The sequence below is a fragment of the Amblyomma americanum genome, chromosome 3 (genome assembly GCF_052857255.1).
Source record: "Amblyomma americanum isolate KBUSLIRL-KWMA chromosome 3, ASM5285725v1, whole genome shotgun sequence".
Taxonomy (NCBI): Eukaryota; Metazoa; Arthropoda; class Arachnida; order Ixodida; family Ixodidae; genus Amblyomma; species Amblyomma americanum.
Genome location: NC_135499.1, coordinates 194,359,487 through 194,379,706, shown reverse-complemented (window position 1 = coordinate 194,379,706; position 20,220 = coordinate 194,359,487). Strand labels below are relative to the sequence as shown.

General features: G+C 43.1%; 1 protein-coding gene across 2 annotated transcripts in view; it reads right to left on the bottom strand.

Moving 5' to 3' along the window:
• Positions 1 to 3,865: 3,865 nt before the first annotated feature.
• The window catches only part of LOC144125772 (RCC1 and BTB domain-containing protein 1-like), a 29,999-nt gene continuing 13,644 nt past the window's right edge, over positions 3,866 to 20,220 (bottom strand). For both annotated transcript variants that reach the window (XM_077659456.1, XM_077659457.1), the window contains exons 4-13: positions 19,658 to 19,748; positions 17,979 to 18,046; positions 17,383 to 17,490; positions 16,349 to 16,491; positions 13,147 to 13,337; positions 11,148 to 11,203; positions 10,700 to 10,770; positions 7,306 to 7,359; positions 4,873 to 5,101; positions 3,866 to 4,190 (exon numbers count right to left, since the gene is read on the bottom strand). In XM_077659456.1, coding sequence (XP_077515582.1) covers positions 4,050 to 4,190; positions 4,873 to 5,101; positions 7,306 to 7,359; positions 10,700 to 10,770; positions 11,148 to 11,203; positions 13,147 to 13,337; positions 16,349 to 16,491; positions 17,383 to 17,490; positions 17,979 to 18,046; positions 19,658 to 19,748 — 1,152 coding nt within the window. In that variant the 3' untranslated portion in view covers positions 3,866 to 4,049. The remainder of the gene's footprint in view (positions 4,191 to 4,872; positions 5,102 to 7,305; positions 7,360 to 10,699; positions 10,771 to 11,147; positions 11,204 to 13,146; positions 13,338 to 16,348; positions 16,492 to 17,382; positions 17,491 to 17,978; positions 18,047 to 19,657; positions 19,749 to 20,220) is intronic.

The following is a 20,220-nucleotide window of genomic DNA, read 5'->3' as shown; positions in this document are numbered from 1 at the left end:
TCCACTAACTTCAAGCGTGTCCTTTCTCACAATGTGGCTGTGGCGCTGTCAGTTGCATAAGACTTTATTAATATGTTAGCCAAAAAATATTTATTGGTAACTTAAACCCAATAAAACTGCCATATTAAAAATTTAAAACAAAAATTTTGGTGTTAATATTAATATTTTCATTCAGCTTAGAGTTTGCGTAGGTTAGTTGGGCAGTCATGGCAGTGTCGCTAGTGTCGTATAGGCAGCATACTTCAAGCATGGATCACTGATCTTAGTAGGCACTAAAAAAAAGTAACCTTCTTCCCTAAAATAAGCATCTGATTGTCACGTTACCTGCAAAAAATTGATTTGCTTCGACCGTTCGTCGATTCATCTACGGTGGAAGGGTAATATTCGGTCGTTCCAGCGACGGTGGCGGCGCCACGCAGCCTCTTGCGGAAGCAGCGATGCAATGATCGCTCTGCGCGGCGCGTGTGATCGCAGCGGTTTGCAACGCGAAGATACGTGTCAAAAATTAAAATATTCTGCTGTTCTCACTGACATCGCACAGCACACGGGCGCCTTAGCGGAGGCGAAACGCTAAGGCGCCCGTGTGCTGTGCGATGTCAGTGTACGTTAAAGATCCCCGGGTGGTCGAAATTATTCCGGAGCCCTCCACTACGGCACCCCTCTTTTCCTTTCTTCTTTCACTCCCTCCTTTATCCCTTCCCTTACGGCGCGGTTCAGGTGACCAACGATATATGAGACAGATACTGCGCCATTTCCTTTCCACAAAAACCAATTATTCTGCTGTTCTACAATGCTCGCACATTCGAAAAAGCAAGCATATTTCTGCCAACACGTAAAAAGCGCAAAACGCAGATCTTACGTGTATGCGGCAGGTCGCTAAGGCGCTTCAGCCCCGTGACTCGTGTGCTCCTCAGCAACGTACTTTGTTGACGCTACGACAGTCAATGCTTTCCAGTTCAGAGTTTTGTTCATACGACCTTCGTATGCGTACTGCAGTTACATGAAATCAGTGCAGTGCTTAAAAACTGAGTTAATGTGAAGTATATTAGTTATATTTTGAGGCGGACGTTTGCAGGAAACGAAAAAATTTCATCAAGCTCCAGTCCATTTAGGTCAAGATCAAACACGGCTTTATGGTCACACCTTGATTGCGAAATGGTGATATTTAAAGAAAATGTGAATGTTATTTTCATTTCTCTGACAATGTGCAAAGTGGCTGAATAACCGCAAACATTTCTTATCGAATGTTGCTCACTTGATAACAGCGCTTCTCTACCGCTAGTCGAAAACACAATTTGAGCGATAATTCAGACTGTATTAATAAGCTCGAATGACCCTCTGGCTGCCTCTTTTACTACTGCATACGTTACCAATGTACGCTGCAGATAAACTATATATAGTCGTATACAGCTCAATCTGCTGCGAAGTTTCGCCCACATCATTGTGAGAAAATATAGACCGCTCGAAAACATTTTCTTTTTACCTAAACAACCAACTGCTTTTTTTTTAAATTCTGTCCGTATATAAACATATACTGTATTTATGCGGGTAAGGGCCGCACTTGTATAGGCACCAAATATAGCGTCAGACTGTCTGGGTGGCTTAAAAACTGGCCTGTAGAACTTCCTTTTCGGGTAAGCATCGAAAGCGACCAAAATCACGAAAAAACACGACGCCCTTACCCGGACGGAGGTGCTAATCACCGCAAAGAAGCGCGCTGAAAGAAAAAAAAAAGTGAAAGCATAGAAAAATTACTGTTAAAAATGTTTGTTGTACTTTACTGTGCTGAGTTTGGTGCACATTTCACCCATCAGAACCCTCTTTTTTTCTTCTCCTCCTCTTCCCCAATGCAGAGTAGTAGGCAGGATATCAATCCTTCTGGGCAACCTCTTTGCCTTCGTTTCATTAATTATTTTTATCAGCTACGAGCTAGCAATGCTCACGTCAATAGAAGTTTATTTCGAGCCTGTAATGCAGCTAAACTCAAGCATAGGCTGTCATGAATAACTCAAAATGACTAACTGCTGCTTATATAGGCACTAAATCGTGCACGAAAGATGTCACAACATCAAGAAGCCGCTTTGCTTCTACTATGCGCACACCATGGCAGCAGAGCCATCACTGCTTCGTCCGCCATGTCGTACTGCCGCTGCGCCACCTATAGGAGCTGGAATGACCGAATAGCTCTGTGGTGGATGCAGTGGAAGCACGGTGGGTGTGGAAGTGTTGTATAGTAGTGGAAGTCACCGTGATCCAGTTGGCCGTGGCAGCCATGCTGGCCGTGCTTCCACAGAAGTTGCTCATATCCCGTCTCCGAGTGCGAAGCAGTAGCCGCTGTAGGTTCATACGAGTCAGCGCTAGAGCGCCTGCAAGCGTGCTATCAGTACCTACGGAGTACGGATAGTGCTAGTACGGACAGTCAGGATAGTTCTGCTCTTGCGTGCCTGTCATAGTCACCCGCGGGCTCAAACCCCATTCGCGCCGGCCACGTTTACAGCTGTCCAGACACAGGCGATGTCCTCCACTAGGCGGCTCTTCCTCTCTCCCTCCTTCGTCCCTCCCCTTACGACTTCGTGTTCCCATCACAAGCCCCACCCCATTTATTTTTGCGTGCCCCAAGTATTGGTTCCAATAAATTCCTTCGTTGAGATCAATGCTGCACGTGGCATGTCGCTATATTTAGTGGTATGTATACGCCTAAGTGATGAAGGGTATGTAGAAAATCGGTCAGTTGGAGAAACAACTGTCAACCTCGAAAGGCACAAAGTAAGTGCATGACGAAAGTAGAAGGCGCCGACCAAAAGAAAGGCGCCTTCTACTTTTGTCAGGTACCATCCCGACCAGACAGGTTTCCGTCATACTCTAGACTTAAAAGCAAATGCATCAGTTGCAACTTATGTACAGAATATAAACTTTGTAAAAACAGAACTCGCATTCGCTTCTTGGTTTCTCCATAATCGGCTCACACAAGCCTCAATCACAATGCAACCTTGAGCGCCTCGGCACACATCACTACTACTGGATGTGTAGAAAAAATTCACAATTTTCCAGAAATGCTCCAACACAGTCGCAACACAACTTGCAGACCAAATGTTTACCCACGTGCTGCCACAATCAGCAGACTAAAATAATAAAGACTCCTCCAACGGCAAAAAAGTTAAATTTGATGCACATGGCCCAAAAGAACACCACTTGAGCAGGCACATAGTTTTGTACATTGTTTCTCTGTTTTCAATTCCTTTCTGGCTTTCAGTTTTGCAGTAAGCTGTGGATGACCATTGGAAAGGCAGCTCCATAATACCTCCTTGAGTGCCTCAAAATCTACAGGAGTTCCACCTTCACTTCTGCCTCTAGTACCTGTCATTGCATTATGGCAGCATAAGAAGTACACACACTCACGATGTACACAGCATACGAAGTTTTCACAGACAGCCCGCTCCAGAACGCAGCACCTTTAATAAGCGTATGTTAGTCCTGCACCAATGTGCATCACAATAAAGTACAGGTGAGCTTGCTACTCATTCGGCACGAAGCTTCGTCATGCCTCTATATTAGAGTGAAAGATCATCTGCTAAATGCAGTAATGAGGCCAGCCATGAGGCGCTGGCTACGCAAATGACTTGCAGCAAGCAGACACGGCAACGCACAACTGTTAAACTGCAAGCAAGATACGGTGGACAACATTCTTCACTTAAGGTATTTGGCTGGGCCCTGTTGCTTATTCGTTGAAGGCTACAAGCACACAAAAAATCAAAGGATGCTTCTGGAGCATCAAGGCATGAAATGGCATCCATGAACAAGCACTATGGTGCACATGGAGCATTATGCCCCACTATACAGACTGACATCACAGAAAGGCACAGGGTGAGAAAGTACTTATTAAAATTTATTAAAAAACTCGGTGCATGAGAAAACTAAAAAAATATCACAGACGTATATTACCCCAACACTCATGATATTGCTTGAATGGTGTACTGCTGCGTTTATGGCATGCATCACAGCATTGGTGGCAATTTGGACAGTCCAGTGCACTTTCAGCATTTCTCTTGTCAGTACTTGAATGCTCCATACACGGCAGCTTTTGTGATGAAGCTCTTCACTGCAGACTCTTCGAGTTTGTGGAATGCGTCTGTCTGCACCACTGCTGTTAAGTGGTTCATGGCAAACCGGAAGCAGAACTCCTCTAGGTCCTGCAAAAAAATAAAAGGCATGTTACTGTAAGACACACTTGAAGATGTTGCACCCCTGTTACATGGGCATGATTTGTCAATATTACAAGCCAATACTATTTGCCACCAAGCTCTTAATGGCAGCTCAATTCAACTGAGGCTGGCAGTCCTATATGAATTCTCTGAAACTTTTCCTGAAAGCTTTAATCCAAATGCATCAACAGTCAAGACGTTAGTTGATCTCGCTGTATTGACTGACTTGTTATTTCATGTGGCTATATTAAAGCAATTAATGTTGCAGGTATGCAACCCTCAGTCACTAAGAAAATGCTTAACACAACCAAAAAGGCAAAGCAGCCAGAGATTAACTGCCCCCAGCAAGTGCATGTCTTGACTGAGTCATTTCGATGAAGGCAAACAAAAAGATGAACAAAAATTAGAGCTTGTTTGTTGAAGGAAATAGATGCTTAACTCTTTCCTTACCGTGCTCGCTGAGCACACATCACCAGTGCGCAACATTTTCTTAGCGAGCATCGCAAAATCCCTGATAACCAAATCCTCCTGCAAACGACCTCAGTGTTACGAATTTTTTGGACACATAGATAATATTTTGAAAGCTAGTTGTAGCGGTGCAAAGTCTTTGGAAAAGACTGTGTAAGCATGGCTGTGCACAGTTTCCTTCAGGGCCAGCTCGTAGACTTACCTTGGCTTCAAACTTAATAGCAGCTGCGTAGAGCATGGCAACGTTCTCGACGAGTACACCGTGCATGATTATACGCTCGCAGTGGCGCTTGAGCTGAGCCTCGCAGTACGAGTTGGCCAAGTCCAGAAGGCCAATGGCATCCTCAGGCGGGAGGTCAACTTCATCCGTGTACAGGTACTGGAGGAATGCCTTGTACACCGCATACGGAAATGTTGTCACATCCACTGTGCTGCATTTGTAAATGAGAAGGCAGAATGAAAATTAAGGCTCAAAATGAAGTTCCACTAACAATGCGAACATCTTTTCTTTCCACAAGTCATTTTATTTTGCAGTTTTGTTCTATGCTGTAATTCTGAAATAAATCACAAGCAGTAGATCTGATGAGTTGCTGCAAATGAATGACTGATAATCACCTGTAGGCAGTGCGAAAATGTTACTGAAATTGTTCAGGTAACCAGCGAACACAGTGCACACAAATTAGAGTAGAAACCCTATTACATATTAGTAGTAGTTTGACTTTCTGGTTTAAACTGAACAAAACCGACAAAAGAATGCCAAATTCATTTTTAAAATTTTCGGTTTCAACCAAAAAGTCTATTTTTGGCTTGCATATCCAAATTACCTGGCTGCTCAGTACCAGTTACTGCAGGTCATAAAATAAAATTAGTGTTGGAATCAGGAACGCAGACAATGGTATCCTTGGAATTTAGTACCATGGTTATGAGTTTCGATGAATTAATTCCTGAATTCACACACTGCTGCAGGTCTGGAGCCTCCATTTCTTAGATATGGGTGGCAGCCTAGCGTATACAACACCGTCTGCTCAGGTTTAGCACTGTCACTCTGTTAAGTAGGTTTTTCTTCTGCATGCAAGGACACATTTTGTTGTGTGGTCCAAGCAAAGGGACCTATCCTGTACCATGCATGTGAGGGCACTGACACCTTTTGAAACCGTAACAAGCAACTGCTAGCAAACAGACCATACACAGGGTGTTTCACCTAAGACTAAACAATTTTTAAAAATAGACTTCTTGAGTTAGATCGCTGTTTTCGGCAAAGCATAGTCAGCGGTGTAGTACATCAGAATACAACTAAGAAGTGCTAACTAGCAGGCCGGTTAACTAATATTGAATAGTTAAGTTTGTAACTAATACTGTTAGGCTCCTTAGTTATTGAGAGTTGTATAGCCCACCGTAAGTAATATCCATATCAGTTTTTAGAATTTTGAAACAAGGTTAGCCTCGGCGCTGTGACCCAACTAATTTTGGCTATTTCGACGAGTTAAGTGCACTGGAGAGGTTGCTTTGCCTGCAAGCTTCTCTAAGCCACATTTATTTTGATGCGATGTAGCCAAAATTTGTTGGGCCACAGCTCCGAGGCTAACAGAGTTTTCGAAATTATTACTTTGAAAGAATTATTTTTGTTACTTTTACTAGAAGGAACTTCAGGTGCTTTAGTTTTGTTTTTTCTCTCGCAACTGGTCGGCATTTCCTACACAGTTAAACAATGCTCTCTCATCATTTCTTCTCATGTTTTCAGAAAAGCAGGCTGCTGCTATGCTGCCAGTGCAGCTGCAGCCAATAAAAGCAGTTGATAGTATCTGTGGCAAATGTCACCAGTTTTATTTTACTGATAGGATTTTTGAAACCACCTTAGTGCTCTCAACTTAGTTTTAACAAAATCTATGCATCTTGCTTAATGTCATGCTCATTACTGCCCTGCACATCACCCAGACAACACGGCAGTTGCTGTGTGCATGGCTTTGCATAAAGTTATATGTCCCTGATGTCAGGGTTTGCAGATGCCATGGTTTTCAATTGTTCTGCAGTGTTTCTTCTGTGTCACAGCTTGGAATTTTTTTTTATTCGGGCAAGGAGCTTTCAACTAATACAACAAAAAAAAAGGGTCTACAATGATCAACAGACCACCCTTATAATTACATCACAGTGGACATTTCAATGCACAAGAGCCTTGCAGCAGGAAGTTTTAGCATGCGTATTGTTTTATAAAATGACGCCAATAAGTTGGCTGGTCAGTTGAAACATACTTTTCCAACACTTCCTTAGATTTAAGCCACACCATGACTGACAAGTGTCTAAAGAGGTTAGAATCAGCAACAAATTACAAAAGACATCACTCTAGAATAAGTACAATGAACATGCAGTACCTCCAGCTCTGTTCACTGACAAACTACATTCTCCTGATGCACTTTTTCGAGTAGAAATTCGCATTAACACGACATAAAAGAAATCCACTCAAGATGCAAAAATTTTTTGCCGAAAAACGAAGGGATCTATTTATAAAGTATGAAATAAGTACATGCACCAAATTTTCATAAGAACCTAATCACCAAAGTGGAAGCCAATACACCTCCCATCAAATCTGCCAACGTTTAACGCAGAGTTTATAGAAAACACCACCTCCCTCACTTACTCTTTTTCATCTTCATCCCATGGTGCTTGAAACATTGACCGAAAGTGCTCACACCTGGGACCAAATTAAAGCAACATTTGAGCGATACTAAAGAACCATCACAATGCTTCATGCAATAATGAAAATGACAAATGTGACTCAAAATCAACAGATATGTACTCACAGAAGAATGAACAGTGGGTAAGGAACTTTTTTTTTCTATATGGCACAGCTGACCTGAATGATACCTAGTTTTTGTTACCAGTGCTGGACACTATGACCATCGTCCATTTTGATTGCAATACAAAGATTTTTTATGGTTTGGTTTATGGGGTTTTAATGTCCCAAAGCAACTCAGGCTATGAGGGACGACGCAGTGAAGGGCTCCGGAAATTTCGACCACCTGGGGTTCTTTAACGTGCACTGACATCGCACAGTACACGGCACTCTAGAATTTCGCCTCCATCGCAATTCGACCGCCGTGGCCGGGATCAAACCCGCGTCTTTCGGGCCAGCAGCCGAGCACCATATACCACTCAGCCACTGTGGCGGCTGTCAATACAAAGCTGCATGTGCATTGACAACATCAAGGAATTATGACCACTTCCTGTGAGCACTTACTACGATTTCAAGCTTCACAGCAGCAATATCAACTACCAGCTTTGCATGGCTACTCGGTGCACATATAAACAGTAGTACGAGCACCACACAAACTGTGTCAACATTTCTAAGTCCACGTTTCTCCTCAACACTTCACAAGAACACTATTTGCGATCAAATTTTACACAAACATGTCATTTGATGGCAGGATCCACTTAAGTCACGTCTCACAATGGCATTCCATGCTAAATAATCAATCATCAGATGTGGAAAATTCCACTGTACATGTGAACATACCAGATTTGCATGAACATAATGTGACCATGAATATGATGCAATGGTGGCTTATGAAGGCTTGGGAACAGAAATCTGGGCTAGTAGGTTATGATTCATTCGTAAGACTAGCACCTAAGACGTGGACATAGAAAAGAATCAGACAGGAGGACGAGCGCTAATCCTGTCCGATTCTTTTCTATGTCCACGTCTTAAGCATTAGTCTTACGTTTAATACGAATCCTTACAAGGTGCTCATGCCGCTGCCCATGCGCTGTTACCCCGGGTCCCCCCAACATTCGCAGGAATACAATTATTCTGACCCACTATTAAGCTACAGGGATTTACTCCAACATTTGAGATTAATGAGGAAAGTATACGTCGAAGCGCACAAGAATCTAAACAGGGAGCAAGGGGTCAATTTAAGGAAATTTCAATCAAGTACTTATATAGATCCTGCGAAATTCAGCTATATGTTTCCAAATTCGTATGATCCGCACTGCGCCTTCTGCGGTGAACTATGGGCATGCCAGAAAAACCCGGCTGTTCCAAGAATCAATAACCCAACAACTGAGAGGCGGCGCTGTCCAGTTCACATCCGGACGACCAGCTTTAACTGGTGAACCGGGCAAGAAAGGCGGCAAAAGCCAATGGGCTCCTGGAATGAGGGCCCACCCAAACATTCTATGTATTAAATGTTTCTCTCTCTCTCTCTCTTACAAAGGCCAGGGCATCTGCAAGATAGCTTAGCCCTAAGCTCAGAAATCTAGTGGTTCAGCTCACTTCATTTTGAAGTGCTAAACTCTAGAAACATTTTCCCATTATATTTTAATCGAAGCAGTATGGTTCTAAAACAGCAAATGAGGAGCTGGCACACGTAAACAATCATATAGTAAAAAAAACCTTGCTATTAAATTTGAGTGTTGGAGTTTTACAAAGCAAAAATGAGACCTACAAGACCTACTGCAACAGAGACCTAAAGACAAATTTCAACCACCCGGCATACTTTTACACGCAGTGGAAGCTTGGTACTTAGGTGCTCTTGCATGCCTCTATCGAAACGAAAATGCAAACCTGGACTCAGCAGCCGAATGCCGTAGGCCATTACAGCAGGTAGTTGTTGAAAATGTGACAGAATGCTAATAATGCAGCAATCTTTCTACAATGAGACATCCTTCACCAGCGTGCATAAAATTACACAACATTTTACACTATCACTACGGGAACTCAGCGAAAGCTTGGTACACAGAGAGCTAGCACACAGCGGCCGTTAATGTCTACAGCCTCACGCCGCTCCTTATATCTGTACCACACATCACTCTGTCATATCGACACTGCTTCCCGCTGGTTCATGTAGCAGCCCGTTCTGCCATAGGCAGTGTGAGCAGGGCACTATTTTTTTAATTTTTAGCCCACTCTAACGAATGGTTCATGCAGCGTGCACCAGCACCTATGGAAACTGGTTCACACCATGCATTTGAAGCCATGGCGTCAGTATGCCGTAGAGGCCTGTCTGCAGACTCACTGGTACAGGGAGTGCTAGCACATAAAATGCTCAAACCTCTGCCCACCTCCACTGCAGTCTTCACAATGTAAGCACATTACTCCCTTGCCTCTGCGAAACACCTCCGTACCCTCTCGCTTGACTATCCACTACACAATATTTACGCTATTGCTGCATAAATTACTGAAGCTTGCCCATGCGTCTCCCCTCGCTCAAGCCCGCTCTGTTCGTGCTTCGCTGTCACCAACACGAATGCCCACTGCACCATTCGATGGTGGCATCTCTAGCCTGTGCTGTGTGTGGTGGCAACCCTAGTGCACAGCACACTAAATAGCATCAATCAGTGCGACGGAAATAAGCATGCCATTTCATTGGAAGCGCCACAGAAATAGCTATCTTTCCAGAAATAAGCCACTTGAGTGAATGTGCAATAATAGCAAAACTAACTCTTTACAAGTGTCTTCGTTGGCTGAATACAAGGCACAGGACTGGAAAAAGTTGAGCAGTGTGGTAACCTCCCTCAGCTCAGCGCCTGTGTTGTGTCCTCGCTCCGTCCTGTGCAGCACCTGTGTCGTGTTCTCACTCCATCCTGTGTTAGCAGCACCTGTTTTGCGTTCTCGCTCCGTCCTGTGTTAGCGCGGTTCCCAAAATGAGTTTAACCTCTCGCTACTGCCTCTGCTGTTCATCTGGCTTGCAGACTGGAGAGACAGCACCAGAAAAGCAGCACTAATCCAATTTTTCTTTTTCTTTCTGTTCAAGAGAAAACTGAGCAACTACATGAAAATTTAACTGCATTCTGTCCAATGCTATATATATATGTGGTGTGCTCGTAAGTGAACATTTCTGCTAGCCCACAAATTACGAGTGAGCTTGCTCCAATGACCTTTACGTTACTGAATACATGCGTATTTAATGATCAATGAACACAGGAGGATACACCTACATTTTCAGGCATCTCGAAGTGCAGGGTGTGTGTCCGTCTGTGACTACACCTGCTGCTGCAACCGGCACAAACTGGAGAACATCCACCTGACTCACCTAATTTTGAGGATAGCCTTGTGCACATGAATCAAACGGCCTTCTACACATATTTTTAGGTCACTGGTGCTCTGCAAAAGAAATAAAAGCTATGCGTATGGCAAGTAGCAAAATGTGAAGCTTCCAAATGAGCAATCAAACATTTGGCAAACAAAATTGATAAAAATTTCAAGCAAGAATAACGAATAAATGTTTAACAAAGAAACAGTGAAGAGGAATAAAGGCAATATCAAAAAAATGTGCTACAAATTAGCCCTGCAACCTCTAACAAACAAGCTGCAAACAAGCTGCAACCGCAGGCCCCAACCCCACCTTTGTGCTAGGTCTGCACGTTCAGCCATTAGGGAAAGCAATCACCACATTAAGATTAAACAAAGTTCGTGCACCACAGAAATACCATGCTTTCATAAAGATGACTGGCATGCCACTAGGAAAAAGAATAACTTACGGGGTCATTGAAGGCCAGCTTGAGCCTGTTGGCAACTGTGTTGGGGTTGCATATGTCTGAGCAGGGCAAGAAAAAGATGACAACTGAGAAGCACTACAAAAGCAGTCAGACACAAAGCAGGTGTGTAAATGATGCAAGTTTAATATCCAATGGCATTTGCACATTTTGGCAAAATGGCACACTGATGCAGTTGGCACAGTTGCAATAAAGGCTTACTGTTGATAGTATCCACAAATGCAACTATAAGGTGCTCAGAGAAGCGTTGTAACCAGGGTGTCGAACCAGAATTTTTTCAGGTTCAGTTCGAGTTCACGCCTTTCAGGTTCAGTTCCGGGTTTGGCGGGTTTGGCTCCAAAGCGACATTCTGTTCCGGTTCGAACCGGTTTGGACTTGATCGAACTGGTTCAAAGGAGTTCACAACGCTTGACGAACTTGGCACAGCGCTAAGACACTGTGCACCCTAGAAAGGTTTGGTTTAGCTTATGGGGGTTTAACATCCCAAAGCAAATCAGGCTATGAGGGACGCCGTTGTGAAGGGCTCCGGAAATTGCGGCCACCTGGGGTTGTTTAACGTGCACCGACATTGCACAGCACATGGGCCTCTAGAATTTCGCCTCCACCGAAATTCGACCGCCGCGGCCGGGATCAAACCCGTGTCTTTTGGGTCAGCAGCCAAGCGCCTTAACCACTAAGCTACCGCGGCCACCTAGAAAGCCCCTAGAAAGGAGCGTCGGTGGCAGTTATATGCATGAGGAAATGCCTACATGCATGGGGAAAGAAGTGGGTAACAGGGTATGTTCTTGTGTCATTTTTTTTTTGCCGGTCCAGATATAAAGATAACCGGTTAGAACGATCAGATTTTCCAATTTTCTCAATATTGTTATAGGTGGACTGCACTAAAAGTTTTTCCGAGAAAACACGTCCCGTAATACTTTGATCACGATGGTGCCATATATACCGGATGTTTCAGCAAGCACCTTAAAAAATTTTCGAAAATAGTTTTTGCGGTAAAAATGTCGCCTTTGCGGCATAGTATTACCAGTGTTGGCGGACACCAGAAAACCAGTGAATCGTCTTCAGTAGTAAGCTGAATAAGTAATTTTTATAATTAACTTTTTAACTAGTAGAGTTAGGCGCCTAGTTGCAATTAGAGATTTGTAGCTGGCCGTTAGTGATAGTCATATCAGTTTTTAGAATTTCGAAAACGTGATTACCCTCGCCGCTGTGGCTTGACAATATTTGGCTGCATCGTGCAAAAATACATGTGCTTTCGAAAGCATGCAGGCAGAGCAACTCCTCCAGCACACGTAACTAGTCGAAAAAGTCAAATCTTGTCAAGCCACAGCATCAAGGGTTATCGCGTTTTCAAAATTCTAAAAACTGATATGGCTATTACTAACGACCAGCTCCAAATCTCTAATTGCAACTAGGCGCCTAACTCCACTAGTTAGAAAGGTAATTATAAAAAATGTGTTAACGAGCTTACTAAAGACGATTTACTGATGTCCGTCAAAACTGCTAATACTATGCCGCAAAAGCCATATTTTTACCCCAAAATCCTATTTTTGAAAATTTTTTAAAGTGTTTGGTGAAACACCGGGTATATATATACACCATACCATATGTGTACCATATATCAGTTAATAAGCAAATTAGGAGCAGTTCATGCCATAACAGTAGACAATAATACCCAGAAAAAGTTGATCAAGATGTATTTCAATGGCACCGAACTTATAGAGCAGATTCCACTGAAAAAAACAACAACAAAAAAACAAGGGAACCCCAGCTCAAGCACACTTAACACTGAAGAAATTGGTATTCAATAGGTATAGACAAAAAGCAAAATTACCCCCATGACTGTCAGCTAGCAACAAACCACATTATGTGCCGTATCTGAGTAAACAACAAGTTTAACAAGCCTGGAAACTTTGAAACTGCTAAGTGATTTCCCGTCACTTGCAACTGCTGTGTTTTCGTCAATGAGCAGTGGCTGACTTACCCAGCACCATCGGCTTCCATGTGACGGTAGGGCAGGCAAAGCAGGCGAATACGTCGTGGATAGAGTGAAAGGGGGTCTCTGTTGGTACGGTTACAGACTGGCCCCGACACTGCCCCCACATGTACACACGTGACGTTTGTGTCATCACAGCCGAGATGTGATTGTAATGAGATGCTGCTATCTCCACAATCCTGCGAAGCAGCAAAAAGTAACCTTACCCCAAAATGAAAAGTGTCAACATGCATGTCTTGAACTGGCCAAGAAAGCACTGCAAACTGCATAAAGAAGCACTCCATAAAGCACAAAGCAATTTTGCAGCAAATGCGCTGCCAGGAGCCTCAAAAAAGCCATTAACTTTATCAACAGTGCGGCAGTCAACATCCCCGTAATCTAGACACAAACGGCAGTTTTGATTGTTGCACCTCAATCTGTCTTCTCGCCTTTCTTAACTAAATGAAAAGAAAAATGCCTTGTCCAATTTTATTTATTTATTCAGTATTCAATAATACATACCTTGTACAGGCCCAAGTAGGGTGAAAGAAAAGGCAAACAAAACAAATATAAGCAAAGTCAATAGAACATCAATGTTCTGTTCTATTGATGTGACAAAAGGCAAAGAATCATTCCAATTTTTTTACAGTGAGAGGAAAGAATGAAAACTTGAATAAATCTGTTTGCGCAAAAAACGGTTCAAGTGAATCAGGGTCACAGTGGTAAATATGCCTGAAGAAGACAGATAGGATGAAGGGTTAATTGCTAGATATTGATTCCAAGCCAGAAAAGAAATTGCAAACGTGAATTTGTGTTTCGCTGTTCAAGAAATTGAATGCCATTAGCCAGCATTAATTAATACAGTGACTCATACCGAAAAAATTGAGTAAATGAACCTCACAACTTTCCTTAGTATTTTTTTTAAGACTGATAGTACTGTTTGGAACGTGAATTAGAGAGAAAAAACTGTGATGTTCCAACCAAATTCTTATGAGAGAACCAATGTTTCTATGCCAACTTGGCACCTTCTTCAGGGTTGAATGGGTGGAAAGAAGAGACGCGCTCGCAAACAATGCGTGCATATTCAAGCATAGGGTGAGTCATACAGAGAACTGAGTAAATGACCCTCACAGCTTCCATTTGCAGTTTTTTTTTAGGCTGTTAATATTGTGTTTAGTAAGCGGGTCCCAAACAATGCATGCATATTCAAGTTTGTCCCATTAGTGAACAGTAAGCAAGCTATTTTGTGCTCAAGGGTGAATCTTTAAGCTTATGACATAAAAAAATCTAGTTTACGAAACACGAAACAGCAGTTGGTATTTACAGTCGAGCCCACTTATAACGGCCGCAGTTATAACAAGCGTTCACATTATACGAAAGAGAGTGGTGCTACTGTCAAAATATGTATTAGGGCAATGGCACTGCATCTCAGATGCAACAAACAAGTGTGGCTGCTCATCTCGGTTACAGTGAACGAGGAGGCACTGCAAACTCGGCCCCCGTAGTCGAAAACCCCTCTCCAAACCGTTGTGACACACCCTCCCCGCCATTTCTGAGAAAAGAATGCATCCACCCAGAGAGCAAAAAAAATAAATTTTTTTAAATGAGGGATATATAGAATGATGATACAACTCTGACAGATGCAGCAGTCAAAAGGCATGCCTGGAAAGGTGGCACCTAGAGCTGGTTAAATGTTCAGTGAGCTTCGTGTTACCGTGCTTCTGTGCATGGGCATAGATGGCAGCGACCAGCGGTAGCCGTTTGTCATCGGGAAGATTTGCAAGGCGCAGTGCTTTGGAAGCTACGCTACGGTGCGCTAGAGGTACGACACAAGGGCCTGGAGGATGCGCGACTTTTCTTTTCGATGAATGTGCCAAAAATTAAAGGATTGCACTTAAGTCTGCTTAAAGGAGCTGCGAAACACTGCTTGAACGTATGTCGGTTGCACTTCAAATGGATTCTTTATGTCACACAGATGCTGACTCAAAAATAATTACGAGAATCGATGCATAAGAACGGGAGTTATTCAATGAAGAAATTTCAAAATACACGCAAACAAAATGCTGCCCTCAACTCGATTTTCGCACAGCTTCCCATTCCCACTTCACTCTCCCCACTACGACACTTAATGCAACCAATCCAAGCAGCCTATCTGAGCACGTGGTGGAAGTTTGCACTCCATGGTTGCCTGTTCTCTAACTCGTTCATGCCAAAGCTGGCAGCGCCGTTTGCATGACTACAACAACCATATGAACGCCCAGCTGACCCAGCGATGCTTCATTGTCACGTCGACGGCGCAGAAAGGAAAACTGATCAGTGACGTTCCCTGACTTATGGATCCGAATTCGAGCGCGAGATACTGCGACGGTGTGACGGCCTGCGCAAAATGTCAGACGCATTTAGCATAGCGTGTACAGCTACTGCTTACCGCCTACCATCGCCCGTCGCTCCTAGCGCGCGTTGGTCTCGGCGAGCAAGGAGCGCGCGCTGTTGACGGGAGTGTGGCGCCATCTGGCGCCGCCGCCCGGTGATCCTCTACAAGCTGACGATGCGCACTGTCTGCTAAATGTGAAACGAACGCATCCGTCCTTGTGACCGAAACGAACGCTTATAGGTGCAATGGCTCGATCGGATCGATTCCGCAAAGCCACTCTCAGATACCTGGTGGGTAGACATAATTGTTGAGTGCTAGGTCGTAGGATGTTTACAAAGAGGCGCAAAGTCCTTCGATGCAAAAAGTAGCCAGAGCACCTGGTGGTGTATTTTTGTTTTACTTGCTTTACAACGCTTTTATCTAAGGCAAACAAGTTGGTTTTGTTAATGTAATATGAAACACAAAAACTTGACAAAACGTATCTCTAGTTATTAATAGAATTTGCAGTATATTTACTCTTTGTCCAATCATCAAGCTCGCACTAAGTGATGTCATATCCGCTGCTAAAAACCGCCATTGTATGGTGACACCGTCAGCGCCAGGAATTTGCTTTTGCGAGCTAATTAAAATATTAAAAACCGCAGTATACGCAGTACGACCAATGCTAATATCATCACTATAACTCATTCTATGCAACCAACAGGCAAAACAATGCACTGAAAATGTGTTTCGGGGCCCCTTTAAGAGCGGAAATGCGAAAGCGAGTTTAGACAAGGAAAGGCTGGAACAACATTTTACAGAAAAACCCTCAAAGAGACAGGCAATGAAAGAGCCAACCTTCCAATGTCTGTGGCCATCTTGAAAGGACTGACTTGGTTGGCCTTGTTGCCCGTGCCCAACTGGCCATAAGAGTTGGCGCCCCATGTGTAGAGGACTCCTTCATCAGAGAGAGCCATGGTGTGGGCATAGCCACAAACAACCTGCACAGCAGCGACCAGGCCGAAGCATCAACCTAATTAGTGCTGTGGCCAAGTAAAGTTTATTCCCATGTGCATTCTATGTATTTTTATTTGTTGCGGAAAAGCAAAAGTGGCATCCTGGGATTTTGCATGCGGCCCTACATCCTTATTTCTTGGCAACAGATCTAGCAGTAGATTTTATTTCCCCTAAACAGCTTCACTGCTGCATATTCCGCAGGGCACAGTCAGAAAATAGCATATAAACTCTGAGCTGAGAGTTTCTCAGTATAAATCTGTCATTGTGAATAGTTTACCAAGAAACAAGGTAGCACTCAGATCACTGCACTGCAGCAGGCTATAAGAAATTCATCAGAGACAAGCAAGGCAGAAGAAGTGAATTCTGACCATCCAATAACCATTTGTAAAATGAGCCCTGAAGTTTGTAAAGCATTAAAACGTGAAAAAAATCATTTAATTTCATGCCAAAAATCGTCAAGGTCTTGTTAAGTTTGCCATAATGGAATGCCACAGCACCTGTCAAAATTCAGGGTTGTTTAGGCGGTGAGATAGATTGACATCTGACATCAGTGATAAAGATTAGCTTTCCTCAATCACACAAGCATCAGAAACAATTAGAGCTTATTGAGGAAAGCCTTTGGCCAGCAGTGGACTCATCCCAGTTGATGGTGGCTTAACAATACCTATTCATTTTGAAATGAACACCAATGTACAGCACTACAGGTTCTTAGCAAGATAAACATGAGCCCCCTAACTAAGGTGCAGTGGAGAGACTGCTTGTGCTTACGGAAGGTGGAGGCTTCACTCTCCGAGGCTACAGACAAATGCCCACATTTACACAGCGGCACAAGTAGTTTTCACAGTAAACCACATAGCAGCCATTTACACACAGACCTTTTGAATGACAACTCCCTGCAAGTTAGTGACACGGCATGGACTGGTTTGGTTGACGTTGTTACCGAGGCCAAGCTGTCCGTTGCCATTGTAGCCCCAGCCAAACACCTGTAGACAATGGGAAGACAATGACAGCTTTTCCCTTTCTCAGATAAAACCAACACAATAGCATCTCACCCATTCTGGCACATAATATGACAAAAGCCTTATTTCTGTTTGCAATGAAATCAATGTTATCACTGCAGCACTTGGTCACATCTGTGTAAAAGTGCTACAGCAGAGCCAAATGTAGGTAGAGCTAATTTCACAAGATGAAAACATGCAGCGAATTTAGGCAGCAAGCAGACATAGTTATGTGCTGTCTTTCAGGTACTACTCGGCTATTCTCGCAACAATTCTGCAAAAGAAATTTTCTGGGAACCTCACATCTAGGCAATCCTAATGGTTGGAGCGACAAAAGTGAATGCAGCAACTTTTCAATTACACAGCTGCTGACTAATGTGACAAAGACTAAGAATGGCAGGTAACATTTAGAACCGCAGAAATCCTGACTTTATGGAACAGTGGTGCAATTCTCATCCGACCTCTCTACTTACCTCACCATTTTCCATGACGGCCATGGAAGATGTTTGCCCGCAGGCTACACCAATGCAACGTCTTCCACCTAGAAGATGCACATGAATTATTTGGATAAGTTAAAAGGAACGCTTCCGATGAGTCACCGTCAAGAAGACATGGTATGAGCTATTCAAATGCATAACCCTTTGTGGCATGGCGTCTGCGATTGCGCATGCAACTTAAAACTTTTTTTTTTTTTTCAGAGCACCTACAGATGTTTTCACAAAGTCAGTGATGTCAGCTACGTTAGAAATGCCTGCCTGACATAGGGCCATTTCGTGCCTAGAAAAAAAATTCACTTTTCAAAAACAAGAAATAAAGATAGATTTTGTGAAGTTATATGATGTACCAAAGAAGTGCTGCCTGCAGTTGCAGCTTATTTCATCTCTAACGCGGCGGATTGTTTTACTAAAGCACACTACAGTGCAGCTGAATTTTCCATGCAGTTTCGGATGATAAAGAAAATAATTAATTGGGCATAAATCTGTTTTTGACAATTTTTGCCAGAATAGGGCTGCAATTTCGTGAGCGGGAAAATGTGTGCCTTGTGTGAATTCCTGAAATTTTTGAGCCATTAACGTTATTTTTGTGAAGCAGGGGGTTCGAAATATACACATGCAAGTTTTTAGATTTTTCTCGACTCGACAGTAGAACAGAATGTATGTCTGAAAGGGATAAGCTGTAATTCAAGCCAACAGAGGGCACTGTCAAAAGGCAAAAAACTAACCCAAGTTATCATAGCTTGCCCACATCCAAAATGACAAACATTCTACTTCATCCACTTAGTATCACTGTACAAGATTTCTTGACTATATTTGCACTGTTATTCACCGGCGGCAGAATTTCTATAAAGGCGAAATTCTAGAGGCTCATGTACTGTGCGATGTCAGTGCACGTTAAAGAACCCCAGATGGTCGAAATTTCCAGAGCCCTTCACTACGGCGTCCCTCATAGCCTGAGTCACTTTGGGACGTTAAACCACATAAACCATAAACTGTTAATCACCAATAAAGGCAGAAAGACACAATGCAAAGTGCTACCTAAATGCCAGTGCTTGCTTTTTTCATTCAGGAAAGAAACTTAGCTTCATCCAAGTACAAATTTTTTGAGCACAGCAACTCTTATGCCTATACTAGACCCATATTTAATAAAAACAGCAATCTTCCAGTCCAAAATGTTGCAATCATGCCAAAAAACAGTGCTCGAGGCAGTTTGTGCGCTATTTCCACTAGCTTCTACAAAAACAAACCACAGCAACAGTTTTGAAAGGTGTCCTTATATAAAGGAGCAGCTACGCAGCAATACATGCAAAAAAAGCATTCTTTAGTCCCGAATTTTATTAAATTAGTCATGGGTATAAGTAACCAATGGTGGATGCTGTTTAGAGGCAAGGTGCTGTCATTACAGCACAGATACATTTACTTCACCCCCCATTAGAATGAGGTTTAATAACAATGCGCCCACGGCACTGCTCATTTCGTGCAACAAAAGAAAGTCTACCTAAACGAAGAAACTGTACACAATAATTGTGTACAAAAATTTTGCTGCTGCAATTGTTAGTTGAGATGAAAATGACAACAACGTTGTAAAGGTCAACAGAATGCCAAGGTTTTCAACAGTTTTCATCGGAGATAAGGAAAACCAGCAGTCTACTCACCAATCCCTGAGCTCACTTTGCGGGGAGTAGGCTGATTTGTGGTTGAGCCCGAGCCCACCTGACCGCAGTTGTTCTGGCCCCAGGCATACACCTAACAATAAAGCAGCTAGTTACTAGTTTTGCAGTTGCAACCATCAATAGCATATACGGCATAAATTTGTACCTTAAGTGTACACTCTCTGACACATTGACCTTGGTGTAAACGTTGGGCTTTTCTAGTGTATTACATTCTCCTAGATGTCAAGCAAAGAAATTTTCAAGCTGACAACGGACTTTCCACCAATTTCATAGAAGGTGTAGCATCTGTGGACACAAAAGCGCTGCCCACATAAGTGCGTTGACAACTGAGAAGGTACGATACAATGGTCCAATTGTTAGGCCATGTGCGCCTGCAGATGACTGCCACAATGTAGTGGGCCTAGAAAGCCAGGTGCACAATAAAAAAAACATGAAAATTGAAAGATTGAAAGACGTTAATGCAAAGCATTGCACAGCTGCAAGGCATCCTGCGCTGGTCACTTGCATAAGCTTTCCAAAAAGCACTGGGACCTTTTTTAGATACT